This window comes from Argiope bruennichi, chromosome 10 (genome assembly GCF_947563725.1).
Source record: "Argiope bruennichi chromosome 10, qqArgBrue1.1, whole genome shotgun sequence".
Taxonomy (NCBI): Eukaryota; Metazoa; Arthropoda; class Arachnida; order Araneae; family Araneidae; genus Argiope; species Argiope bruennichi.
The window spans coordinates 61,392,633-61,419,163 of NC_079160.1; the positions used below are offsets into that span (position 1 = coordinate 61,392,633).

A 26,531-nucleotide genomic window follows, 5' to 3' on the forward strand; every position below is an offset into this window, starting at 1 on the left:
TTTTTAACTTAATATATATATATATATATATATATATATATATATATATATATATATATATATATATATATATATATATATATATATATATATATTAATTTTATTTTAGGTAAAACTTTCATTTGAGTAACTTTGTAAAAATATACATGTTTTTAGTTATTTCATTATGGCGCATTTATGCAATCAATTAAAAAAACATCAGAGCATTTGTCATTATTCGTAATTTATAAAAAAAAATTTAAGAAAAATATGTCATTCGATTTCGAAAAATATCCTCTCTAAAAATATGTTAATTGCATTCGCTCAAAAAGGCTATCTACATATTTACACTTATATAATCTTCAGATATTTCAATAGCAAACTTTAATTTTGATTTTGCATAATGAGAAATTCCCAGATTCAACATTTTAGATAAAACGTTAAAAAAAAACTAAAGGTATAAGAGAAACAGACTTATTTTCTGTTTTAAATATATGCAAATGTAGCAAACAGTAAATCTATTAATACTTTATTTTATTCGAATTATAACTTTTCGTTTATTAATACGGTAACTTTTCTTTAAAATAAATTAGAGGTTTTTTTTATGTTTATCATTATAAGGACACAAAACCAAGTAAGAATTCAACATTTGTACTTTTATTTGTAAATGTACTCCAGATAAATAATAAATAAATTGCATTTCGAAGCATATTATTAAAATAATCAACAATTTTTATATGTTTAGTAATTTAGCATTAATAAAGCAATCCTAAAAGGTTTTGGAGCAGTTGACAATAAAAGTTAGAAACTTTCATGTTCAAGTTTCTAACAAATATTACTGTAAATTTTTTTTTGAGAATTTTTTTAATTACAAATTTCTTCTCTTAATATAAAGCTTATGAAAGAAAAAAATAGTCAAGAAAATGTTTATACACTCGTTTTTATTTTTTAACGATACTTTGAGGATATCTAATGATATTGCATTATCCGCTTACAAAGGGTTGCTTTCGTGTTTCACTCAATGTTTTAGTTATTCATGTATTTCACGCCATATAAATTCCATACTTGGTACAGAATTTTACCAATGAACATTTTTTAATTAATTAAAAAACTCACTAATCATTTCTACAGTTGTAATCGGCTCCCCATTTGTCCCAAACGAAATTTTTCTTGAAATGTAATTCGAGTTGCCCGATTCTCCATCCCTAGCATTTATTTTAAAAAGAAAAAATCTTAATATAAAGCAATGATGAAGGCTTTCCAACGTTTGTTTTCAGATCCATTTTAACAACTTTTTATACTTGCTAGGTAATCCTTTGGTCAAGCTGAGATGTCCTTCCTAGAAAAGTAAGGAAGAGTCATGTTGCTTTGAATGCTTTTGGATTTTGCCACATATTATAAAAATGGATGAAATTTGGAATAATATTGTTGCAGATCTTCTTCTTTCGATTGACATCCAAATTTTTTATCAATTTCTGTTGAAAATTTTTTTAACTTGCAAATTTGAAAATTAATTAAAATATAAAATATACTTTCATACTATTTTCAAAAATGCATAAATTTTGCCTTGTTTATTGAGTATACAAAAGAGAAATAATTTTTAAATATTTATTATACCTTGAAATAAATAGAAATAATAGAAACCATTATATTTAAACCAATCTTGAATTGTATTCTTCTGCAATGTATTTTGCAATAAAATCCCGAAGTAAAATATTTTGTGTAGGCACTTGCATTCAAAAGAATTATTATCATTTACAACCTTAATATATAATTTATAAAATTATTTAAAGTCTTTATCAAAATCTATCATATGCATAAGTTCCAGATTTAAATAGTATAAGCATTGATACTGAAGATTAAATAATACCGAATAATTAAAGTATTAAAAAAAAGAGTTCATTAAAATTAGCTTGCATTAGTGGACTGAAAAGGAGAATTTATTTCAATTATTTTTTAATTTATAATTTTTAATTAACATTTCAATATAAAAATATTATGGAATCTCGAAATAAATATTTTTAAAATCACTAACAGATGACACCGAATTGTGGAATCAAAATTTAATTAAATTATTCAACTGACTGATAATAAAGTTATGAAAAAATTGAAATACTGCACTGTAACTTCGGCTGCATAAGAGCGCAACATTTCAAAACACTAGTAAGTCGGAAAGTGAGTGAAAAACTTGTCACAAATTTATACTTTTACAAATCTGAAGCAAATAAATTAAATAAAATCATATTTATGCGTTTTATATACTTTTGGAAAAAATTAAATATAGATATTAAGGGACGGATTGATTTACTGAAACTAAAAATTTATTATATTTATGTTGGTTTAACACGGTAAGTGAATTTTTGAGTCGGTCGGGGTTTTAGAATTCTGGGCACACACTGCTTTTTATATTTTTCTCATTTTTATCGAAGATTGCTATGAAAGTAAATAGCAAGTTATCTTTGAGAAAATTAGCTCCCAGACAAGTATAATTTTGGTGTAAAAAAGAATTCATGGCACTTGTTGGTGGTTATCCTTTTTTGCAATTACTTCTGTTTAAATAAGATTAAGATTTTGACAAAATTTCAAACGGATAGACTGTAATTCAAGGTAACTGTAAACGGAAATAAAAAAACTTTTCATAAAAATACCAAACGATAATTAAGTTATATTTAATTTTAGTTTTATTTAATCCAAAGTTTATATTTTATTCAAATGTTTCTGAATATTAAAAATACGACGTTATTTAGCTTTTGACTACCATAATAATAATAATAATAATAATAAAAAATGAAAATTTAAAGGAAAAAAGATCTTTGAAAACGTTTCTATTTAAAACTCATTGATGTCAAATATTCAAAAATAATTGTTTAATTCAAGCTGAGTACAGTAATCATTCAAATATAAAAAATTCTCTAAAATACCGGAGATGTTTATTACTAACTCATAAAAATTTAATCTAATTTACTAAATAATTTAAGTAAAAATAATTGAATATATTAAAAATTCAAAACAATTTAGATAAGATTTAATATATTAATGCTAGCGAACACGAATTATTGTAATTTTAATTTTACGAATTGAAAAAATAAAAAGATACTATTATTTCAAAGAGTAAAATAATTATTTCTTGAGACATTATAGAAGCCTAATAAGAAAACATTTTGAATCATTAATGAATTAAAACGAATTGAAATTTTTTGGATAAATAAGCATCGATCGCAACGCCGAGTATTTATTTACTTATAAAAGTCAAACCAATCTGATTTCACTAAAAAATAAAACTCCACAATGTTATTAATATTATTTCCAGAACTCTAAAATCGGAAACTTACCTTCTAGCACACATGCAAAAAAAAAAAAAAAAAAAAAAAAAAGCAGCGAACACATTGAAAAACGCCCATTACTCCTCAGTTTTCTATTTCTACCACGAGATAAACCTGCCTTCCATTCGACAATGCAAAAACACAAAACCTTGAAAAATGTTTGTTTTATAAAATATCATGTTGTATCTTTTCCACCAGGGCTGCTCCTTCTATTATAAATAGCGAAACGCGCTTTTCCAAATTTACGTTGCTCTAAAGTTTGGACTAACGCTCCATACATAAATCCGAGTAAAAATGACACCTTCTCGCCATAATGACTGAATAAGAATAGTGACGCCATATTTTAACTTGACAACTAGCGGCCTGCTTAGGGGCGGGTTTTGTTTCCATTCTCGTGGTTTTTGTGATTTTAGGGGGAATAAAAAAAGTAACATTATAGTTTTCTTTCTTTTTTTTTCCGTGGTAAACAAAAGTATGCGATTTGGGGTATTCAAATTCATGTTGGGCTGCCATAAAAACAAAGTGAGGTTACGTAATGACATGCCTAGAGTAAATATTTCTTTTGAGGTAACCGGCTTTTCTAAGTTTAAACACAATAGCTTGTTTTCTTAAAATATACGCCATGAAATGCGCTGGCTGTGAAAATAAAAAGGATTATCCAAAAAGATTTTGTTCTGTTGTTTCTTTGATACAATAACAAGATTGCAAGTAGCGTCTATGGATTTCCGTAGATACACAGGTGAAATATCCATTGTACGTCTCTCGTTAAAGCGTCGCATCTTTATCGTTATTACATCATCGTTTCTTTTAATTTCGTTCTTAAACTTTTTATAATGCCACTTATTTTCGATACCAAGTCGCTTTTCCTGACCCATTTGATTCCAATCCTTGTCCCAATTCCAGAATTGGTTATCTGACAGTTTCTTTTTGGCTGTTATCTGTATATAACAAACTTCATTTTTTGTTCTGTTGTTTCTTTGATGTAATAACAAGTTTGCTAGCGACGTCGATGGATTTCTATAAAAACACATTTGAAATATCCATGGTACGTCTCTCATTAAGACGTCGCTTCTTTTTCGTTACTATATCGTCATTTCCTTTAATCTTGTTTCATACTTATTCATTTCGATCTTTAAACTCTTTTTATAACGTCACTTAGTTTCGATAGCAAGTCATTTTTTCTGAGTTATTTGTCTCTAATTCTTGTTCCAATTTTAGAGAGAGCCCAGATGTCCATTTGAACTTACTGTAGTGCATATTCAAACTGAATGCCCTATCTTTAATTCTCATCGTATGACGCACTTTACCTCATCATCACCTAACATCCAGGAATTAGTGGGAGAACCTACCCCATCAGTATATTTTTAACTTTTTCAAGGCCATTGGTTTCTATAATTTTATATAGATGTTTTTTCAAGATTTTATGTGCTATACTTAACTTACCTCTTAAGCTTTGATTACTGCTGTTTTATCGAATTGTTTTTTTAATGTACTTTATCCATTTAAACTTTTAACTCCTCAAGTGATATCATTTCAAACCATGTGATTGGCGCGATATACCTTATCTTTGGCTCTTGGGCCATTAACCAACCAATTTTAGAGTAGTTATCTGATGGTTTCTTTTAATTGTTATCTGGATATAACAAACTTCATTTGCCATAGTTTCGGCTGGCCGCCGAATAAATAAATAACTGTTCGAGCTTTATAAGGTCTTTTTCATTTTCCTCCATTAATGCTTTTGATAATTCTGATTTCATCCTTAACTTATCTAACTGGATGGTCTTCTTGTAATGAACCTACATTTTTCCAAGTATTAAATTGCATATATGCGTTCTTTGATATTCCTTTGATCCCCTATATCAAGAGTAAATAAACCACTTTTATAACATTACTGCAAAATAATCCCAAAAAATATTGGAAATGGGTATTTTGTGGGTCCACAAAATAGAATATTATTCTAACAAATCATTCATTAATTGTTAAAAAAAACGTGTTCGTTAAAAATCCCATCAATGTAAATCATCTTAATAAAACAATATATATATTTTCTTCAACTTTTCTATAATTCATATATATATTTTCTAATATACGTAAAAACAAACAATATCTCTAAGAAACGGAAGAAATCCGAATTTCAGAAACAAAAATTCAAGTTATCGAGAGAGAGAGAAAAAAAATTGACAGGTACTCAAATGCAGGTAGCTTTTTTCCGAAGAAAAATTTAAAAATGAAATACTAGAAGAAACTAGAAGGAAAAGGTTTGAAAAACATCCTGTGACAAGCAGTTGAAATTCCAGTTAAACGAAGGCTTAAAAGACAGATCTTAAAGAGGGGAGGATAAAATAAAAAACAACCTAAAAACTCCATGTCGTGATGTCTTAAGCATAACATTTTCCGGTAAAGCGCTTGTCAGATGCTGGTTGGAGAAAAAATTCGAATGAAATGCTCCAGACGTACGGATCTTTTTATTTTGAGTTTAGACCAATCAGCTTCGATTGACAGTTGCAGTGAAATTGGGAAGTGACAGGTCTGTCATAGTTTTCATTTAGAAGCTTTATTTTAATTGCTGCTAAGCTAAAGAACATGCATCAAGGGGTATTTTGATGTATTTCTTTTAATAAATAATTATAAGTGTTACGTGATTTTAAAGAAAGGCAGTTTAGTTATAATACTTCAAAAGCTATTTATGAAGTTCTGAAATAAGGGATATTTTTTTGAAAACTGAAGTGACAAATTTGAAGATGTTTTGCGAAAGAGCAGGTTATGTTGGTTGGATTAAGATTTATGAAGAGCTAGTCGCTTCAGGTGATCGGCCTGTTCACCTATTGACTATGTTTGACTTCAAATAAATCGTTTAGTATAACTTCATCATTCCACCATATTGTTTGACATTAAAGTAGTGTTATTTTATTCTCTTACATAAGTTTTAAATATTGTGTATATGAACCCTTCTAAAGGTGGAAGTTCTATAACACCATAGTGTTATTAAAAGCATAAATATCTGGTTAATTGTCTTCAAAATTTTGTAGTAATTCACTTTTATATTCATCTAGACAGATATTAATAGAATCCATCTACTTTAGCTTTCAACAATGGGCGAAAATTACGCAATTGCATATTTGATAAAACAATGAAAACAGTTTAAAATTCAACCAACAACTTAATCTAGTGCTAGAAAGATAAAAAAAAACTATTTTCAATATACAGTGAAATTTACACGATTTTAACTGCTATCATTAAAAAAAATGATTGTTTAAATTTTGAATTGGTATAAAATTCATTTTTGTTCAATAATATTATCGAATTTTGGGATAGACGTCAAAATTAACGCTAACTTAGTTCTTAATTAATTAAAATTAAAATATGAAAAAGAAAAATAACACACCGAGATTACATATTTACCTTATCTTCGTGACATTTAAATTTATATTTAACTTATGTACATATTTGCTTTCTAAGATAAATACATGCCAAATGTGGTAACCGTAGATCAAACAGTCTAGCCTATAGAGCGCCAACACACAGAGAGACACATGAATATATTCATCTTTACTAGGTGAATGAATTTCACCTAATTTAAAGGAAAATTCTTTTAGCTATAACTTTTAGAAAATTGTTAATCAAGTTTTGTAATAAATAAAATTGCTATGAAAAAATGACAGAAAAACTTGAAAATATTTTATGACAAAAAAGATAAATTGAGTAAGATAAAGATTTAGGAAAAATAAATTAACTTATTGCTTTAAAAAGGGTAATGCTATGAAAATTGGAGAGAAAAATTTAAAACAATTTTACAGAAAAAAATAAGATTAAAATGTCTGATGATCGAATGAATTTCTCTTGATTAAAATAAGAACCATTTCAGCTATGTTATTTCGGAAATTGTTTACAAAACTTCGAAATATGGCAAATAATTTTGTTCTGAAGTAGACCAGATCATTATTATTTGTCGCTAGAGTTAATTAAGATTACAAACTTGGAAAAATATTCTGTGAGAATGTCTAAATGTATGAATGTAAAAATGTCTTACATTTTACAATATATCAATACCAGAAAAATATTATTTTCATAAATTTTACAATATTTTATGATTAGAAATATTATTTAAAGTGTTCAGGAAAGACTAAAATAGTAATCATGCAATCAACTCAAAGGAATTCAGATATTATATCACAATAAATGAAAGAACTAGATATGTTTTCTCACAATAAATAGAAAGGGGGGAAATCATTTTCCTATTCTTTTACTAAAACCATATTTCCACAAATATATTTGCCTTCCATCATAACTAATGTGAAAAACAATATTGTGTAATATAGCGAAAAAATATTCCACAACATTAAAAATGTCTCACATTTTACAACATTTCAACACTAGAAAAAATACTGTTTTCACAAATTTTACAGTAATTCATAATCAGAAATACTATTTAAGTGCCTAGGAAAGACTAAAATATTAATCATACGATGAGCTCGAAAGAACTAGAGATATTATCTCACAATAAATAGAAAGATGGGAAATCATTTTCCTATTCCTTGACGAAAACCATGGTTTCACAAATATACTTGTGGCTCCCATAACTTAAGTGAAAAACAATATTGTGTAATATAGAGAAACAATATTGTGTAATATATAGAAACAATATTGTGTAATATATAGAAACAATATTGTGTAATATAGAGAAACAATATTGTGTAATATAGAGAAACAATATTGTGTAATATAGAGAAACAATATTCCACAATATTAAAAAATATCTTACATTCTACAATGTTTCAAAACTAGAAAAATATTTTCATAATTTGTACAATATATCATGATATAAAATATTACTTAAATGATGAGAAAAGACTAAACTAATAATCATACGATCAACTCGAAGGAACTAAATATGTTATCTCACAATAAATAGAAGGGAGGAAAATCATTTCCCTATTGCTTTACCAAAACTATGATTTCACAAATATACTTGCGTTCTATCAAATCGCAATATAAAGATTTAACATATCAGGAACTTAAATAAAAGAACTTCCATCTTACAGTTAAAACATAATCTAAAATGATCATTCAAACCCCTGGGATAAAACTAAAAAGGATAGAAACCTTCATTCACCACTCATTATTTAACAGAAGCTCTAATCTACGAGGTTGGTCTATTTTCTATTAAATCTAGATAGAAACCCTCAATTACTTTCATGAATATTCCACCGAGGAAGGAAATAAAAAAAGGAAGGAACTGCTGGGGTTGCAGTAATTTCTGCGTAAATTGTATTCCAATTCTGGAGGCGTACTTCGGCACCGAGCACGAAATGCAATTTCCGAATTCATCCGCTTATCAAGATGGCGAATTTAAATTGAATTTATTGCTGGAGGTCTGAATCGAATCAGAAAATACCTCCGTAAGATATGGGGAATGAAACAAAAGCGATTGGTAATGTAGATCATGTTCTGGAGCTTTAAGATAATTTGTAAGCTTACAAAACTGTTAAAGGTTAGTTTATTTGGAACTACCCTAACCATAATCGGATAAAATAAAATGCATCACACGTCGGTGAACTTGATATAGTGGAAAAGATGTTTTCGCTAAAATGAAACTAAATCGCAGCAAAATACATGAGGCTATGTATCAACAGATGTATGCTATTTTCTCGGTTAACTAGTAATGATTAACCAGCTATAATAAATTCTTTGAGAGAAACTTTAGGGAACTACAATGAATCTTGTCAAAATATGCGAGTATATGTTTCGCTTCGAAGAATGGTTACAATTCTTATCGTCAACTAATAATAATAATTCATTTGACGCTTGTTAATTATATATCAGTAAATTAAACATCATGTTATGCGAGTTTTGTTAAGAAAACAAGTGCGATGGAACGTACAAGATTATTACAAATGAATATTCCTATTTGTAATGACTACATTTACAAATCGATACCTAGCTAACCTTATAAATGATGTTGCAAAGCTATAAATGTTATAAATTCTAAAATATTCAATATGACTGCTGCAAAAATATGATAGTTAAAAAACTCACAGTTAATTTTCTAATTCGGTTTCCTATAAGGCAGCAAAAATAATTTGGTAAAATTAGCTTAAATCATGAGATGTTAAATCTGATTACCACCAAAGACTGTAAATTTGATTTCAATTTGATTGAAAGGACATACAAGATAATAATCAAACTGTTCAATATTACGGGTTAGATGAATGTAGTTATTCCTTTTTAAATTAATCAAAGCTCTCCCATAGAATTGAAAAAGAAATTTAATTTTTGTATATATCAAAACAGAAAAGAAAACACTGGACCTTATATCAAAACCGGTTGATATAAACCAACATAGCCCAAAGGCAAGACAAAAACGAAGAACTTAGTCAAGGTGCTATACTACTTATCTATCGAATGTAAACATGCTTGCAGTATATTAAAGTCCAATAAAAAACCTATCTATGACAAACCAATGCAACGAAAGTTATCTAATAATTAGTACTTAAGGTAACCATCTAACTCTCCGACCCGCCCGAAGGCACACGGATTTAAACCATAAAACTGAATGACCGGACCGCCTCAACAGCAACATTGGCGGGAACTGTGGTTGAGTCCTAAGGGCCGTCACCGGCCACGGTACAACCCTCCCCGAAGGGAGTACGTCCCGTCATCGATGGAATGAGCCAGATCCCCCACCTATTAGTGTACCCTCCAGGGTGGCGAGATCCAACCACCCTGCCGGAAGCATCTCATCCTCATTTCGAGGTGCCCCCCCGGGGGATTAGTAGTACTTAAGGTAAGTAATTTCTGTTAATACAGGCTTAATGAAAAAATAATAGGCCGAAATCTTTGTCGTTGGATGTAAAAACTGAAACTCCCGATGTTGCACCTCAAAATAATTTTTAGAAAGGCGACTTTTGTTAGAATGTTAACATATAACTTTTCCAAAATGAGGTATTATTTTATAATCACCTTGTAAATTTTATTAAAAAGATTTCTAAGTAGATTTTTCATTCTCTTTTTGCTAGTTTTTTTATAACGTCCATTTCCTGAATACAATCAGAGGCCTGTCTTTTCTATTCTTTTGAGTCATTAACATTCTTTAGGTGTTTATAATATTGATTTTCTAGTAGAAACATGAATTGAGTACCAACCTCCTAAATAATATTGAACTGATCCATTATTGAAAGTATAATTTTTTCCAGACTATTTATTAAACAGGGATTTAAGACGTTACTAATAAAAAAATTCACAAATAAAAGGAGGCAGTCTAAAGTGAGCTTTATCTTTATGATTTCAAATCTCCCATAAGCATATAGTGATCGAATTTTTTTCTCCAGTGGTATCCATGTAAATGTTTCATAAGCACAGAAAGTTAAGCCTAATTGTTAAATCCTCTGCAATTTTTTCTGTAATCAAATGAATCTTTTCTTTACAAATGGTGGATAGATTGCATAAACTCAACTTTTGCAATGTGAAAACATTTAACTGTGATGTTAGGAATTTCCGAGCAATATTGCTTGGCTATCCAGTACAATATAACCAAATTATCCAATTCGTTAGAGTAAAGATTTTACATAAAGTACATTTCGAGTAAAACCAGTGGAAGAGGTCTCCCCGAAATCTTCTCGCATGCTCTCTAATAAATGTACTTGCTTATTATTAATTGCATCGGCGAACAATAGACACAAAAGAATCTGTGAGTGATTAATTGCAGTGATAATGCACAAGTACCAGAAAATAAGTTGCATATTTAGTTAAAACAAATCGTCAAAAATAGCAGAATATTTAAAAGATAAAAGAATAAAATTATAAAGAGCTCCAAAATTTAAAAAAATGGTTAATTTTTAATAATTTTTATTTTAAATTTATTCTCGAAAACTTATCATCTATAAATTTTTGCTAACTTTAAAAATAGTTGCTGCGAACCGAGTGGTAACTATTTTCTTTATATTCGGTAATGTATGCATTTGAAATCGTATTACAGATGATTATTTTCTTTATTTTTTACTTTCTTCTATACGTAGTACAAAGAAAGGAAAAAAAAAAGGGGACTCGAGATTTTGATGATTCTCCACATTTTAAACCGTCCTGAGTTAAAAAACAAAACATTTTTGGGGAAATATCTTTGTATCTATCTGTCTGTGATAAATATAACTCAAATATTCTTTAAACTATAGGGATGAACTTGGCCATTCGGTTTTTATACCAAATTTGTGGATTTCTATCAAATCCATTAAGAGGAAATCTGTCTGTCCGCTTTTCGAATATAAGTTAACACAATAACTACAAAACAAAGAGAGCTAGATAGATAAGATTCGATTACAGATAGATAGAGAGCTAGATAGATTTAATACCTATAGTCGGGTTGACTATCTGTCGGTCTGTACTTTTAGAAATATGCAAACGCGATAACTCAAAAACGCAATGATTTGAATATATAAAATTTGGCATGGGATTTTGAAACTACAAGTGTAGTTTTGTGTCAAATTTTGTTTCAATCGCTTGGGTAAAATGTGTCTGAAATATAAATTCATTTTTGGAATACTATTAACCGCATACTGGGATTCATCACCAAAAAAAACTGCCACTATATTGTTACAAATCTGCAATTTTGCTACCCGGCACGACTAGTGTCATCGTAAGAAAAACCTTTGTAAGATCTGTCCTGTGCGTGCTGAGCTCGGCGACCATTTGGCGACTTGGCGACGAATTTGGCGACTTTGGCGACAAAATGGATCATACTGGAAAGTTCCAGAAGTTTCACGATCTATCCAGTAGGAGGCAAGATACACTCTCGCACGCTCTGATTGGTCTGAATATTCTAGCCCCGCCTACCGGAACTATAAAAGACGGACACTCTGAAGCTGCAGTGAAGTCCACCCTAATCCTAATATCAGACAATCACAATGAGTCCTGACACTCGTCATCTCCAAATTTCGTCGAAGACGGCCACGGCAAAGTATAGACAGCAAAGCACTTTGAAGTCTCTCCTTACCGGGGATAAGCCCTTGCCGGGGCTAGGCGCCCCGTCAACCCAACCATCAAGCTGCAGTGGTGTGTGAGAGGAGTCGGAGTCGCCGACAAGTAAAAAAACTGGAGAATTAGACAGCAAGCAAGCTGCTGAACTATAGCAATTAAATGCGCTGCGTCATTACGATTTATTGGCGGTATTTATAGTAGAAAAAATTTCGAAACAATATTATAAGCCAATATAGATTTAGGATAGATACCACGAGCGCCACTATAGATTTTAAGAATGCTGAATTTACGCGAAACGTTAATATTTTAAACTACTGTACGCCAATGCCATGCAAAATTGTTCTTTGAGATAACACATTTATTAGAGAGTATGCGAGAAAGTTTTGGGAGACCACTTCCACTGGTTTAGTACAGAGTTCAAAATAAAGACGTTAACGTATTTATCACTCTGCTTATAAATATATAATATAAATAAATTTGTAGAAAATCGTGATTCAGTTTAAAAATCTGACAATGATAAACTAATTAAACCCAATCCATTTTCTCGCTACTTTGAAACTGAACTGCACGCTTTGCGATATGGGACAAACAGCAACAACAACATCTTGTGCAATAATAACGCAAGTCAGGGAAGAAAGGATCTCCGCTCGCGAATTCCCAATAGACAATGCAACACCATCGCTCCGGGACAGTTGGAAATTATAAACCCCTCCCTCGCACACCAGACACGAAATTCTCCATTTTCCAAATCCAGCAGTTCTGTGAAAAGCTTAAATTCGCGTTAATTCCCGTTAATTAGATTTCGGCCCAGACAATTCCTAGTCGGATCCATTCTAAATTACTCCTAGCAGATTACCTACACAGGCAAAATAAATTAACCTCGCCGCTTCTGCTGTAGTTAGTTAATTTATTGTTTAAACCAGATGATTCTTGCACTCCACTTCGTTATGACGCACCAGAAGGAGTTGTTTTCAAAGAATAATTTTCGCTCTGTTTCGTTCTTCCCGAGTATTCCACCTGAGGTAAGAGGGGGCTCAATAAATTCAGTTTGATAGAAATCTAATTAATGAAGTGCCAGCAAATGCGAGGAATGCAATAACTTTAATTTATAGGTGGTTTTCAAGCCAGATATGATCGTACTAAAACATTCTTTCCTGGCCCGGTAAAAATGGGCCATGAGATTGATTTTGCCTCCCAGGTTTTCCGGCATTCCTCCTGTTCTTGATGATTATTTTCACTCGTATGACATGCTGGGGAGGTATTCAGAAAGAAAAAAAAAATGGTGGTTAGTGTGAACTGAAGAAAAGCTGCTCTGGTCGAAATTTATCATAATAAGCAAGACCTCCAATCATTGTCATTGAGCTTGTAAGAAAAATATCATGTTGATAGTTTTATTTTTGTTGAAAAACGGTTTCATCATCACTCATATTTTCAAAGAGGGTATTGATCTCATACTAAAAGAAATAGTATAGGGGAAGCGGTGAAAAATGTGTATACATAATCTGTATGGTACAGAAACAGATTAACACATCTTTATAACTTTTCAGAAATCAAATATGGATAATGTGTTCTGAAGAAAAGATACTGATCAGAGTCATCGTTGAGAGGGAAAATGTTAGCTTAGCTGTTTTTACCGAAGATGGTTTCATAATGTATTAATATTTTCTAAGGATGGTGGATTTCTCTAGCGATCATAAAAGAGAGCATATGATCACGATGTAACACATTATTAGCGCGTTTTTAAACCCAAACAGAATGATAGTGAGAGAAAAAAAAATAATGTAAGATGGCAGGCAATCTTTATAACTCTATTGGCCTACCTGTCCCCCCTCCCTCCATTAGCAAATGATGCCCGCGTAGTCAGTTTGTAATTCCACGATTTACAAACCTATTATTGGTGAAGTATGTCGATTAAATTTTTAACATTTATTATATTGTCTTTTAAATTTTGTAATTTGAAATATATCAAATCTTGTCATTTGAAAATACACTACATTTGTATATTTTCAATATTTAACGACTTCCAAGTCTAAATATCCAAATCTCACAAAATTGAAAACTAAAAAAGGACAAGTCTTTAAACCAGCAGGAGTAATCTTCTCAAAATGTTTAAGCTTTCTAATAAAAAAATAAAAATATTATTCTTCTCCCATGTGTAAAGTTATTGACCTTGAGTAAGATCATCAATGCCCTTGACGGCGTTGATTAACATCAATACGCATGAAATATGAATCTTTGATGTCAATTAAGCAGTTTTACTGAATATACAGTACGATCCTTGTTGATAGTTTTTTGGCGATTAATTATTTGTATTTAACTCTAGTTACCAGAGAATCAAATTGGTGTATTATATTGTTTAAACTGGTTGAAACCAAAATATAACACAGATTTGAAACCGTAGTCACAAAATCAAATACCAAATTTTATGTATTTAAGTCATTGCGTTTTTAAAATAGAGCGTTTACATACCAGTGAAAATACAGATCAACAAACGGTCAACCTTATGACGAATTTAGTTCAAAATTTGATATTTTAGATGCTTAACTTGTTTACTGAATTATATTTACTTAGCTCAAATTATATTTACTTGGCTCAGAATTTTATAAGAATCTACAAATCTAGTGCAACAATATATCAAATTTCACCAGTCTATCTCAAAGAGTATTTGAGTTATTTTTGTCACAGACAGACATAATATTAAAAAAAAACGTGTTTTTGAACTCGGGAAGATTTAAAATATGAAGTTTCTTTAAAATCTCGAGTTCAAATTTTTATATGATTATAGTATTTTCTCTATATGCCGTTACTTGAAAATAAAAAAATGCAGAATGTTTATCGTAAAAGTGCAAATCTTTTACTAGGTTATGATTCACGCTATTACTAATATTAGTTACTGATGGCATTTTATAAAAAATAATAAGATATTGCATGATAGAAATTATAATGATTGTATAAACATAGTATTGTAATATTATGATGATTGTATTAAATGAAATAAAAAAAAACCCTTCAATATTTACTCCATATCTAGTGCATTATTCCCAAGATTTGTATATATTTTATTATTCTTTATAAAGTCTGTAAAGAAATTTTATGGCCAAACGACATTAAAAAGTATAATACAAGAATTCCATTCCTTGCACAACTAAAGATTTGATGATTTTCTTTCTCCATCAGTGATGAAAATAATTCCGAAAATTTGAAACATCATTATACAATTTTTTTTTCATCGATTTACAAATAAATGGATGCTAAAATGGCAAGTAAATTTCAAAAAAATAAATATTAAAGTGATATTTTCATTATTTCTTTTTTGTGCTTCTATGGATTATCACGTCAAGATCTTGAAAAAAAATGAAACAAGTGATGTAACACAACGTGTCGTCGGCGTTAAAAATAATAATAAGAAGAACTGTTCTAAATCTGTAACATTGCTTCGTCGTGTACTTAATCTCATAGAAAGTAAGCGAGTTATTTTTTTTTTCTCAGAGACAGACATAATGTGAAAAAATGTGCTTTTGTACTTGAGAAGGTATAAAACATGAAGTCTTGTTAAGATCTCAAAATAATTTTTATACTTCGTATACTTGAAAAAAAAAGGTAAAATGTTTGTTGTAAGGACGCAAATCTTTCACTAGGTTATTCCAATTAGTTTTAAATATTATATGTCGGAAAAAGATACATATATTAGATATTTCTAATGAATGTCAGATTAATTACCACAGCGTTGAATGAGGCTACTTTCTAGAACTTTAATTTTACCGCCAATGTTTAAGAATTTTGGCGACATCTCTGTTAGTGCTTGAGATCTGTAGTTTCTTCCAGCATATTCATTATCCTGTAACAGAGAATAATCACTCGAGCGAATTCTTTCTTCAGTGTGTCTATGTGTATGCTGTCTGTTTCCGAGCTTGTTAGATTTAATGCTGTACACTCAGAGACGATTTCCATTACAATATCAATTTTTACATCACTGATGCAAAGAATAACAGTCTAGGAATATCTAGGTTTTGTTTTGTGTACACTGAATTTACATTATAAATAATTATTATGATGACAAACATTTGCAACTTACTTGACACTGATACTCGGCTTCGTCGTCCATCTGTACATTATGAATTCGGAGGTTGTATATACCTTTTGACGCCTCAACAATCATGCTATACCGTACGTAACCAGGGATGGCTGCGTCAAAACCTAAAAATAAAACATAACAAATCAATTAATTTTCATAATTTTTTTCAATTAAAAAAATCAAAACAAGAGAAAATTCTGATTGAGGTTTCATTTCTGATTGAAGTTTCAATTGAGGTTCAAACTGAAATTATTCTTCAAGTAGTAGTTATAAAATTGTTATTTTTTTAATAAAAATATAGTTTCAGTTAGGTTTAGTTACATAAGTATTGTTTTCTGTTATTACTATTCTACTAGTTTGTTTATTCAAGATAGTTATTATTTCTCTTGGGTTTTAGTAAATTTGAGTTACTTATTTAGATATGTATCCTTATGAAAAATATTTTTCCCGTTCGATTTTATTCTATTTCGAAAATACCAGTCCCATTTATTGAAAAAAAAAAAGACAATGAAACGTTTTGCTCTTCAGATAGAAAAAGAGAAGCTTTAAAAAAATTCTCTGTTCGAAAGGAAGAATAGTTTTTTTTAAGTGAACGGATATTCAGGTAATTTAATATGACTAACTGTGCACTTTTTCTTTTGAGATGAAGAGAATAAAAAGATGTTGAACAAGAAAAAATATGAAATATAAAAAAATAAATTTATATGAAAAAATTTACACATATAGATAAGGTTTCTAGATGTTTTTTTAATTCTATCAATAGAAAAAACACGGAGAAAAAATATTAAAACTTTAATATAAAAATTATTTATAGTAAACAGAAAGCATGGAGAATATAATTTAACAAAAAAACCGGAATAAAATGCTAACTCGTCTAATTATTCTTAAAAGAGTTTCAAATTTCTCAATCGTATTATAATTTTTTAACGGATGATTTTTTGCCCTTTGGGAAAACGATTTAAGCAATTATTCGCTACTAGATTAAAACAAAGAAAATTAATCTAAGTTGAACATAATAAACATAATTTAAGCACATGTATTACAAAAGTAAGGCTCAATGCTAAAATCAAATACACATGCTAGCAATCATACATGAAAAGCAAACATTTGCTTCATTAGACGACAAATCAAACATCTGCATGTTTTGAAATAATAATAAAAAAAAAAAAGTGAAAACGATTCTTGTCGAAACACAAATTCCGAACCAAAATATTTAAAATGTTTTCGTTGAAAGAACAGAAATTTCTGTAAACTGGCTGAATTTTGCTTCTTAAAAGCCAGTCTTTTCATTGGATCCTTATTTCTACGTCATTTTCCCCTCATTCCGTCGCAAAAATTCAAGATCTCAGCTCGTTTTCTTTATTTTCTTCATTCCCACCATCTTGCTTTTTATTTTTTTTTTCCTTCTTTCTACACAGCTTCAGCAGTTCTCTAATTGGTTTAGCAATTCGTAATCCTAGCGACTGTTTGAGGAAAAAAGAAAGTATAAAAAATCTACGAAGAAAGAGCAGAGAATGATCCAGGAATATATTCTTTAAAATTGTTGAAACGTATAAATTTCTCGAGGAAAAAAAAAAGTACTGATTTTTGACTTTGCATGTGATTTCATACGCGTCGTCAACCCTTTTCAAGACAAGTTCTTTCAACACCCGCTTTTTTTTGAAGAACATTTTATAAATGAGAATAGAATGTATGAGTCACAGATGGTGCTTAATGCAGCTTTGGTACATTAAACATATATCAATAACTTCAAATTCGAATTTTTATTTTTGTATAACCAACTACATACCCGAAAACAATTTTTTTTTTCATTCGATTTAAATAGCAATTTTAAAAATTCTAAGAATTTTTCTCTTTTCTTTTATTCAACAGATTCAACAGAAATTCGTAAAATTGGATGAATAAATAAGGGAAATGTATTTTATGTTGAAAACATATTCAGTAGAAGAACTCTGGAAATATATATTGGGAACGCTTTCCTCTCTACTTTCGTATATACAATGCATATAAGAGAAAATATTGTAAAATTCGACTTTGCGAGTTTTCTGTATTTTTCAGAAAATACTATTTTGGAATTATGTCTGTCTGTCTGTTTGTGTATGAACACGATAACTCAAAGATGCTTTGAGCTAGACGGATAAAAATTGGTGTGCTACTAATAGTGTAGATTTCTGTCAAATTTTCAATGAAATTCTTCAACAGGTATCTACCTGTCTGTATGAAGAGAAGTAAACACGATGATTGCAAAACAAAGAACTCAATCAATAATATTTGAGACACAGTTTTAGAAGATGAATTATAGATCTATATTAAATTTTACACTAAATCCCTCAAATGGTTAACAGCATGCCAGTCTGTACACTTAAATGTATGTAAAGCGAATGCAATGAATCAAAAATACAATTACATAATAGATGGAATTTGTTATACGATCTTATGTCAAAAATTATAGCTCGAATCAAATTTTCTTTTCAATCGATTAAAAAGAAGGCGTTGAAAATGTATCTTCGGATATCTTCCTTACTATGGTGCACAAACCGTGGCCATAACGTAAATAATTGCTCCCGGGTTTCCTTGTGTCGTGGCCTTGTTTCCATCTGTAAAACTGTAACTGAGAATCCAAATTTAACTACCATTCCAGTTACGTCTACTTATTGTGAAGAATAAATGTATGTTACACTAACGCCGTCGTCTTTAACACTTACTGTAAAGAGTGTCCCAAAATTAATACAAGATTTGAATTCGCCAGCATTCAAGCAATAAAGTGTTGGCAACCCTGTTAAAAAACACATTTGACAGCTGATAGTTTAGGGTTTGTAAAAATGGAGCGTTTTCCGATAGAACAACGTGTTTTCATTGTTGAGTAATATTTAAAAAATAATGAAAGTCTGGCGGCCACAGTTTAAAATTTGAGAAATGGCCAACTAGATAGTGTGATTTAACACCATTGGATTTATTTTATGGGATTATTTGAAGCCAAAGGTCTGTCCCAACAAGCCCGGAAACACGCATTCATTGAAGGAGGAAATTCAATGCTTCACCAATGAAATTCAGCCACATTTATGCAAAATGATCATGAAAAAATTCAACAAAAGAATTTGCTGGCGTATATGCCAGCCAAGCCGTCGAGACAATTTTCCCTATGTGTTATTCCATATATAGCCTTGTCCTTTACGCTTTATAATTCAATAAAAATATAACAATTTAAAGAAAAAAAAAACAGTTTTATATTCAATGCTTGCGTTAACATGTTATTATATCCTGCAATGCTCCAATTTTACTAACCCTAAGCTATAAGCTGCCAAATGATTTTTTAATAGGGCTGCCAACACTTTACTGCACGAATGGCGGCAAATTCAAATCTTGAGTTCATTTTGGAACACCCTTTATTTGAGACAGAGTTTTCGAATATGAATTATAGATCTAGTTAAAATGCTGAACTAAATATATCAAATGGTTGACTGCATGTCGTTCTGTACAATCGAATGTATGTAAAATGACAATTCAGAGATACAATGACTTAATAAATGGAATATGTTATGTGATCTTATTCCCAAAATTGTAATTCTGATTCAAATTTTTGTTTTTATCGATAAAAAGGAAGGTGCTGAAACTGCAACTTCGGATCTCTACTGTATGATACAAACCATAAAATGTTCATATGCGAACCTTGTCATTCTAAGTGAGGATCAGGAAATGAAGTGAAAACTTCATTTGTCATCTTTCGCATCTTCCTTAGTCTTCGCTGTCGGTGGAATAAATCTCTGATTACTCGTGGCGTTCACGGTTTTGTCAAAAGTATAGAATTTTCATATGTGGAATACACTCTTACTACGAATTATGAAAGACAGTTTCTGAAAAACTACCTCCGGTTTATAATATCATTGTTCAGTTTCAATAATATTAAGTCTCAAATGATAAATCACATGTATATATATGTTAGTCTGTTTCAGTTTCTTTCATATTCATATTCATGTTTTGCAGTTCTTATCTTTAAATGTTTGGATAAGAAACAAGGTATAAGGATTAGTAAGTACTTCTAAGCGATTTTTCTTAATACTTTTAAAGAACTTTAATTTTACAGTTTATATTTCTTTCCGAATTAAAAAAACAACATTAGAATAATTCAATATAGATGTAATTTGTGATGCATCTTTCAACACGTGCAAACGCAATTGACATTTTTTAAATTCCAAATGACATATCAAATCACTGTATTCAATTTTCAAATTTGCTTTATGAAGCAAATTTATATACAAATGAAGCAGTTTTTTTTTTGTAAACTTCATTTAAATATAATAAAGCCATGTTCATATGTCCTTCAATCGACTCATGTTAAATGGCGTATAAATGAGAAAGCGAAACTTTACAAAATAACATTGGTTATCATAAATATAAAAATACTAATTCAATTTTTTTAATATAATTATCCCAAATTTTTCCATTTGCTAAAATATGCTTACATACTACAGAATGCAATAATTATAGTTTAAAATTAAACATCGGTCAGAAAAGTAGGAAAAACCATACCTTATTATATATTATCTTGAATATTAATTACATTATTTCTCATTTTATACGATTTATGTGTATACAGATAGGTTTTTAATTAAAAGAATTTACTATTATTACTATTATAATGTTACATATTGCTATTATTAAATACAATATTTTGAATTGAAGTACATTTTTTACAGTAATGTTTGATAAACAAAATAGTTCCGATGTTTCTCAAAATGAGTTCATAACGGCTTTAAAGGAAAGAAAAATAGCCTATAATCGAGGTTTTGTGTCATAAGAGCAAAATATTTTATCACTACAATAATTACGAACTATGATGAAATGACATATAAATCGCTCTTTATTGTTTTACTTTCGAGCCAAATCGAACCATTATGAGGTACATAAAAACAATTAAATTAAACACGAATTCGTATCACTAAAAATTTTGTAAAATATGCCTCAAATGGCGAAAGTCAGTTAAAAAAAAAAAAAAAGCTAATTTTTTTTTAATAATCAGTTGTCAAAGCCACAACATGACATGAACACTCATGTAATTATCAAATTTAATGAAAAATATGACACCAATTAGTTTAATTAATTAATACTTCCATATATTAGGAAGAAAATGAATAGCGAATTGTTCGATTATCAATCAAATCACTAATATCACTTCGAAAATCGAATCGTTAATATTTAACAAACTGAATAAAATGACACATCAAACGCAAAGTTATAAGAAAGGAATAAAATTTCCTTTCATTCCTTATATTACTTAGTAAACTGATGGAAGATTTCGCCATTTTATCTACAAGACAATTTGAAAACTGTATGTATAAACCCTTATATATCTTATAGCAACTTGATAGAGTTCAGGTTATAAATTTATCATAGTTCCATTCCACACATTGATTCTTTTTAGTAAAGTTCCGCAATATTTTTTTAATCTAGAGTTATTTAAAATTATTTATGAATTTAAAAAAATGTTTCTAATTAACGGAAGTGGTCAAATAATTAAACATGAAAACAATATTTACAGAGGCAATCATATTCCAAGACTACCGAATTTCTAATGATTTTATATTTCAAAGAATCCCCCTCCCCCCCCAAAAAAAAATGTCACGTTGCCAAATATAAAGACTGAAAAAATTATAAATGCAAAAAATATACGGAAGAATAAAAATATAAAAATTATTTAATATTCCTGTGTGAGTTCCTGAAGGCCATAAAAAATTAATTTATTTGCTATAATTGATATAAAGCTTAAATAGTCGAATTTCTTGTAAATTTAAACTAAATTTCTTCTACATCATTGACGGTCGACTTGTTGGCATAATGATTGATGTATTCGATGGCTATAGTCTATTTACAAGAACAATTTACAATCAGTAACTCTAATTTGATTTGATTTGATTGATATTTTTAAAAGAAAAGGAAAAATGAAGTAACAACGTAAAAAAAATGATAAAATATGATGATGATTGATTTCTTTTTTATTTCCTCAAACAATTGAAAAATCCAACTATATGAGAGTGAAATGCATCCAAATTTTTTTAGGAATAATTAATTAACTTCCAATAAATTTCGCCACAATTATGATGAGATATAAATATGAAAGGGTCTTTGGTAATGAATTTAAACTTTTCTACTCAAAAACTGCATACAAATCTATTTTATATTAAAAATCGTAGAACACCAGAAATAACACATAAATAATCGTTTGCGTGAATATTATTTATAATAAATTTGTTGTTTATTTTTGTTTGCTTTTATTTGATGATATAAAACTTTTAAAAGGAACTGGATATAATTTTATTCATAAAAACATACAGGCATGTTTATTGTTATTGTTAACCTAATAACATTGACAGTGCAAGAAAAATTGAGCTGTTCCTTTTTATTAAATTTATATGAAATATGCACACTTGCTTTAATATCCAAAACACACTTTTACAGATTTTGAAACAATTCCAGAAGTGAAAACAATTCTTGTCTAAACGTAGACCTAAATCGAAATATTTCTGCTGAAAGAATAGAAATTTTTTTAGAACAAGCAGAATTCCACTTCTTAACTACCAGTCTTTCCATTCGACTCTTGTTTCCACGTCATTTTCTCCAATTTCGAAGCAAAAATTCAAGATTCTTTGATTTTTCTCTCTCTCTTTATTTTCTAGTTCCCGCCATCTTGCTTTTTATTACTTCTTCTTTTTTTCCTTCCACATAGCTTCAGCAGTTCTCTAATTGGTTTAGCGATTCGTAATCCTCGAGATTGTTTGAGGGAGAAAGAAAGTATGAAAAAAATCTATGAAACAGAAGAAGAAAAGGGCAAAGAATTTGTCCTAGAATATATTCTTTAAAATTGTTGAAACGTATAAATTTCACGAAAAAAAAGTGCTGATTTTTGACTTTGCATGTGATTTTACACGCCTCGTCAACTCTTTTAAGACGCGTTCCCCTTCTTTTTCTGTAAAATCTTTTTCTAAATTTCAATAGAGGCCACGATTATTATGTGTTAGTGTCGAAGATGTTGGGCTAATGCAGCTTTGGTACATTAAGCCTGTAACTACAATTTCCGATTCCGATTTCCACTTTTGTTTAACCATTTCGAAATATATGTCTAAATTCTTTCATTTAATGTAATCTACTTATGAAATAATAAAAATATTCTTTATATTCATTATGAATAACTGGAAAACGAAAGGAGTATAATTTATTTAGAATAGAAAATCATTTTCAACATTAAATGTTTAGTTAATTTTTTATTTAATATATTTAAAGGCTTTTAATTAATCTTATATAATTTTCCTATTACAGAATTTTGTCATGGATATCCCATTAGCTTACTGAGTTATTACAAGTTCAAAATTTATTTTCATATTAATGCTAGCGAATTTGAAAAATAATAGTTCGCGAGATTAAAAGGCAGAAAATAAATAAAATGAAGTCAGCAGGAGTAGTCTTCCCAAAACTTTCTCGCATATACTTTAATAAAGATGTTATCCCAGAGAAAGCGTTACATGACATTGGCGTACAATAATTAAGAAATATTAACTTTTGGTGTGAATTTGGCTTTTTTTGGGCTATCGTGTGATCTTTGGCGATTTTTTCCTGGAATGCGGTTAATAGCTTCCGAAAATAGAATTCGCGTTTTATATACGTTTTCCCCAACCGATTGAAACTAAAATTTAACGGAAAACTGAATTTGTAGTAACAAAATTCTATACCAAATTTGATATATTCAAGTCACTGCATCTTTGAATTATTGTGTTTACATGTTTCTGAAAATACAGGTCGCCAGACAGTCAATTCCATGTTGGATTTGGCTCACACTTCAGTAGGTGTCTAGACTACAGATGTTAATTTTGTGTATCGAATTATATTTATCTACATCCCTTCGTTTTTTAGTTATGTCGTTAAATTATATTCGAACATCCGGTCAGACAGACTTCCTCTGAGCGGAGTCTGCTCAGAATTTGAAAAGCATCTACAAATTTGGTTTAATGTCGGTATACCAAATTTCACCGCTGTAGATCAAAGAGTTTTGAGCTATCTTTGTCACAGACAGACAGACGGATATTTTCCAAAAACGCGTTTTTCGAACTTAGGGAGATATTAAACAATTCAAAATGGTGATACATTAAGATCCCCATTTTGAATTTTTTGGTGATTACTATACTTTTCTATACTACATATACTAGAAAGTAAAATTTCTGCTGAGGAATTGAAGCCCATCTCTACATGCCATTTCGATAAAAACGGCTTTTGAATCATAATCACTACATTTCACACAGATTTCAATCCTGTTCTTACTCTATTTTTCCTGAAAACAATATATTTTTGAATTAAAAGCATGATAAACAACATTTTATAGCGATATATGGAGAAAAACAGACTTGTTACTCGAGACATAAAGTTCACGGTGAGCAATAAAACTCTCACGATAAAAGATATACAACAGGCACATTTTCACCATTTAGAATCGTAATCAAATTGTTATTTCTCTCATAACATTAAAAGATACGACACGAAAGCCATCCCCGAACATAAAATTCGACAACCTACTGATTTTTTTAACCTGATTGAAGAGAAGAAGATCCATTAAAACGGCTTTATAGTCAATTTTCAAATTTGTTTCTGTTTCTAAAGTGTAAATTATTGGGCAAAGTGATATAATGATTCCAAAACTCACACACTTAAGATCTTTTTTTCTTTCAGAATCTATAGTTATTTGTTTGATATTTACTTACAAAAATCGAAATCAGCGAGTTGAATGAATTTAAGTTAGAGTCATATTTAGAATCATCAAATATGTTAAGCCAATCTATTTTTAGAAAATATAGGCGTATCTTTTAAGAGATAAAATCATATCACATTATCAGGAACGCAATTAACACAAATATATTGTCCCCGTTAAGACTTATCATTCTGGGTAACTTAAATGATAATCAATACATCAATATGAAAATGAAGTCAAATTTCTAAGGACGGTGATATCACTGGTTCCAGACTAATTATTTCCGCAGGAGGTATATTCCATCATCAGAATGGAATAAACTCGAACCCAACCATTATTATACTCAATGGAGAAACCGAAATTCGCTGACTTATCCGGCTGAAGCAACAAAAAGAGTTTTAATTTCTTCAAAGCAATGTAAATGTTTGTAAAATTATGCTAAAAAGCATTTGTAAAAATTTACAAAATTCTGGGGATAATCACACAAAAACTAAATTGGTTTAATTAAAGATACATTAAAAGATTATTTTGAATCTTAAAATGGAGGAAAAATTATTTAGTGCAATAATATCTTTGGAGATTATTATGATAAAAACTTGGCAGCATTCCGTTTAATTTTTAATTAATTAAAATTCTAACTATCACTTAAAAAGTATCACTCGAAATCGAACATTCCCACTCTTTAGGGTTCATTCCAAATACATAAACATATTTCAATTAATTTTTAATAAGATTTTTCAACGTCAATTTTTAATGGACTCAGTTTCAGATATTTAATAAAGGAATTTAAAGATATTTCTTCATGCATATCTAGTCTGCCAAATTTATCAAAAATCCTTACAAATTGCTAATAAAAGTTAAATAGGATAGGGTTTCTATGCTTCACATGTATAAAAAACTTTTTTAAAGAAACTAATAGCAAGAAGGCTTTACGAATGTGTAAAATAGAAGATGAAGTTATTGAAATGAAGAATGCTGCGAAATTTATCAATTTATGCGAATACACGTTTTATATATATCATAAAAATATAACCCTTTCTAGTCTTATCATAACTATTTTGAAATATCAACACATTTTTTTTCACAGCTGTAAAGAAACGGGCGAATTGCCAGCGTACAAAACAACAAACAGACAAAAAAGATTCTTTTCAGTACTCAACTGTTATGATTTTATCGTGTCAGTTCCATTGGCAAAAATATTTGCATAACAATAACACTTGTGTATCAATTTTGCATCTGCTTTCATTTTGATTGACATGGCAGGTGTTCATTAGCAACTGCCAAATAGCGCACAGATTCACAGAGAAAATTAATGCAAAAGCTAAAATAGAAATTTAGCAGACACGAGACAGATCAATGAAGGAAAAAGACATATTATTTTCAAAAAGAGGATGATTGTAATATAAGTTAGCTTGTTCATGTAAATCTACAGCTTCGAGCAATTGCCAGA

At 29.5% G+C, this 26,531-nt stretch overlaps 1 protein-coding gene across 2 annotated transcripts in view; it reads right to left on the reverse strand.

The window, feature by feature from the left end:
• LOC129989305 (nephrin-like) overlaps positions 1 to 26,531 on the reverse strand; it is an 827,768-nt gene that overhangs the window by 344,359 nt on the left and 456,878 nt on the right. For both annotated transcript variants that reach the window (XM_056097747.1, XM_056097749.1), the window contains exon 3: positions 16,348 to 16,469. In XM_056097747.1, coding sequence (XP_055953722.1) covers positions 16,348 to 16,469 — 122 coding nt within the window. The remainder of the gene's footprint in view (positions 1 to 16,347; positions 16,470 to 26,531) is intronic.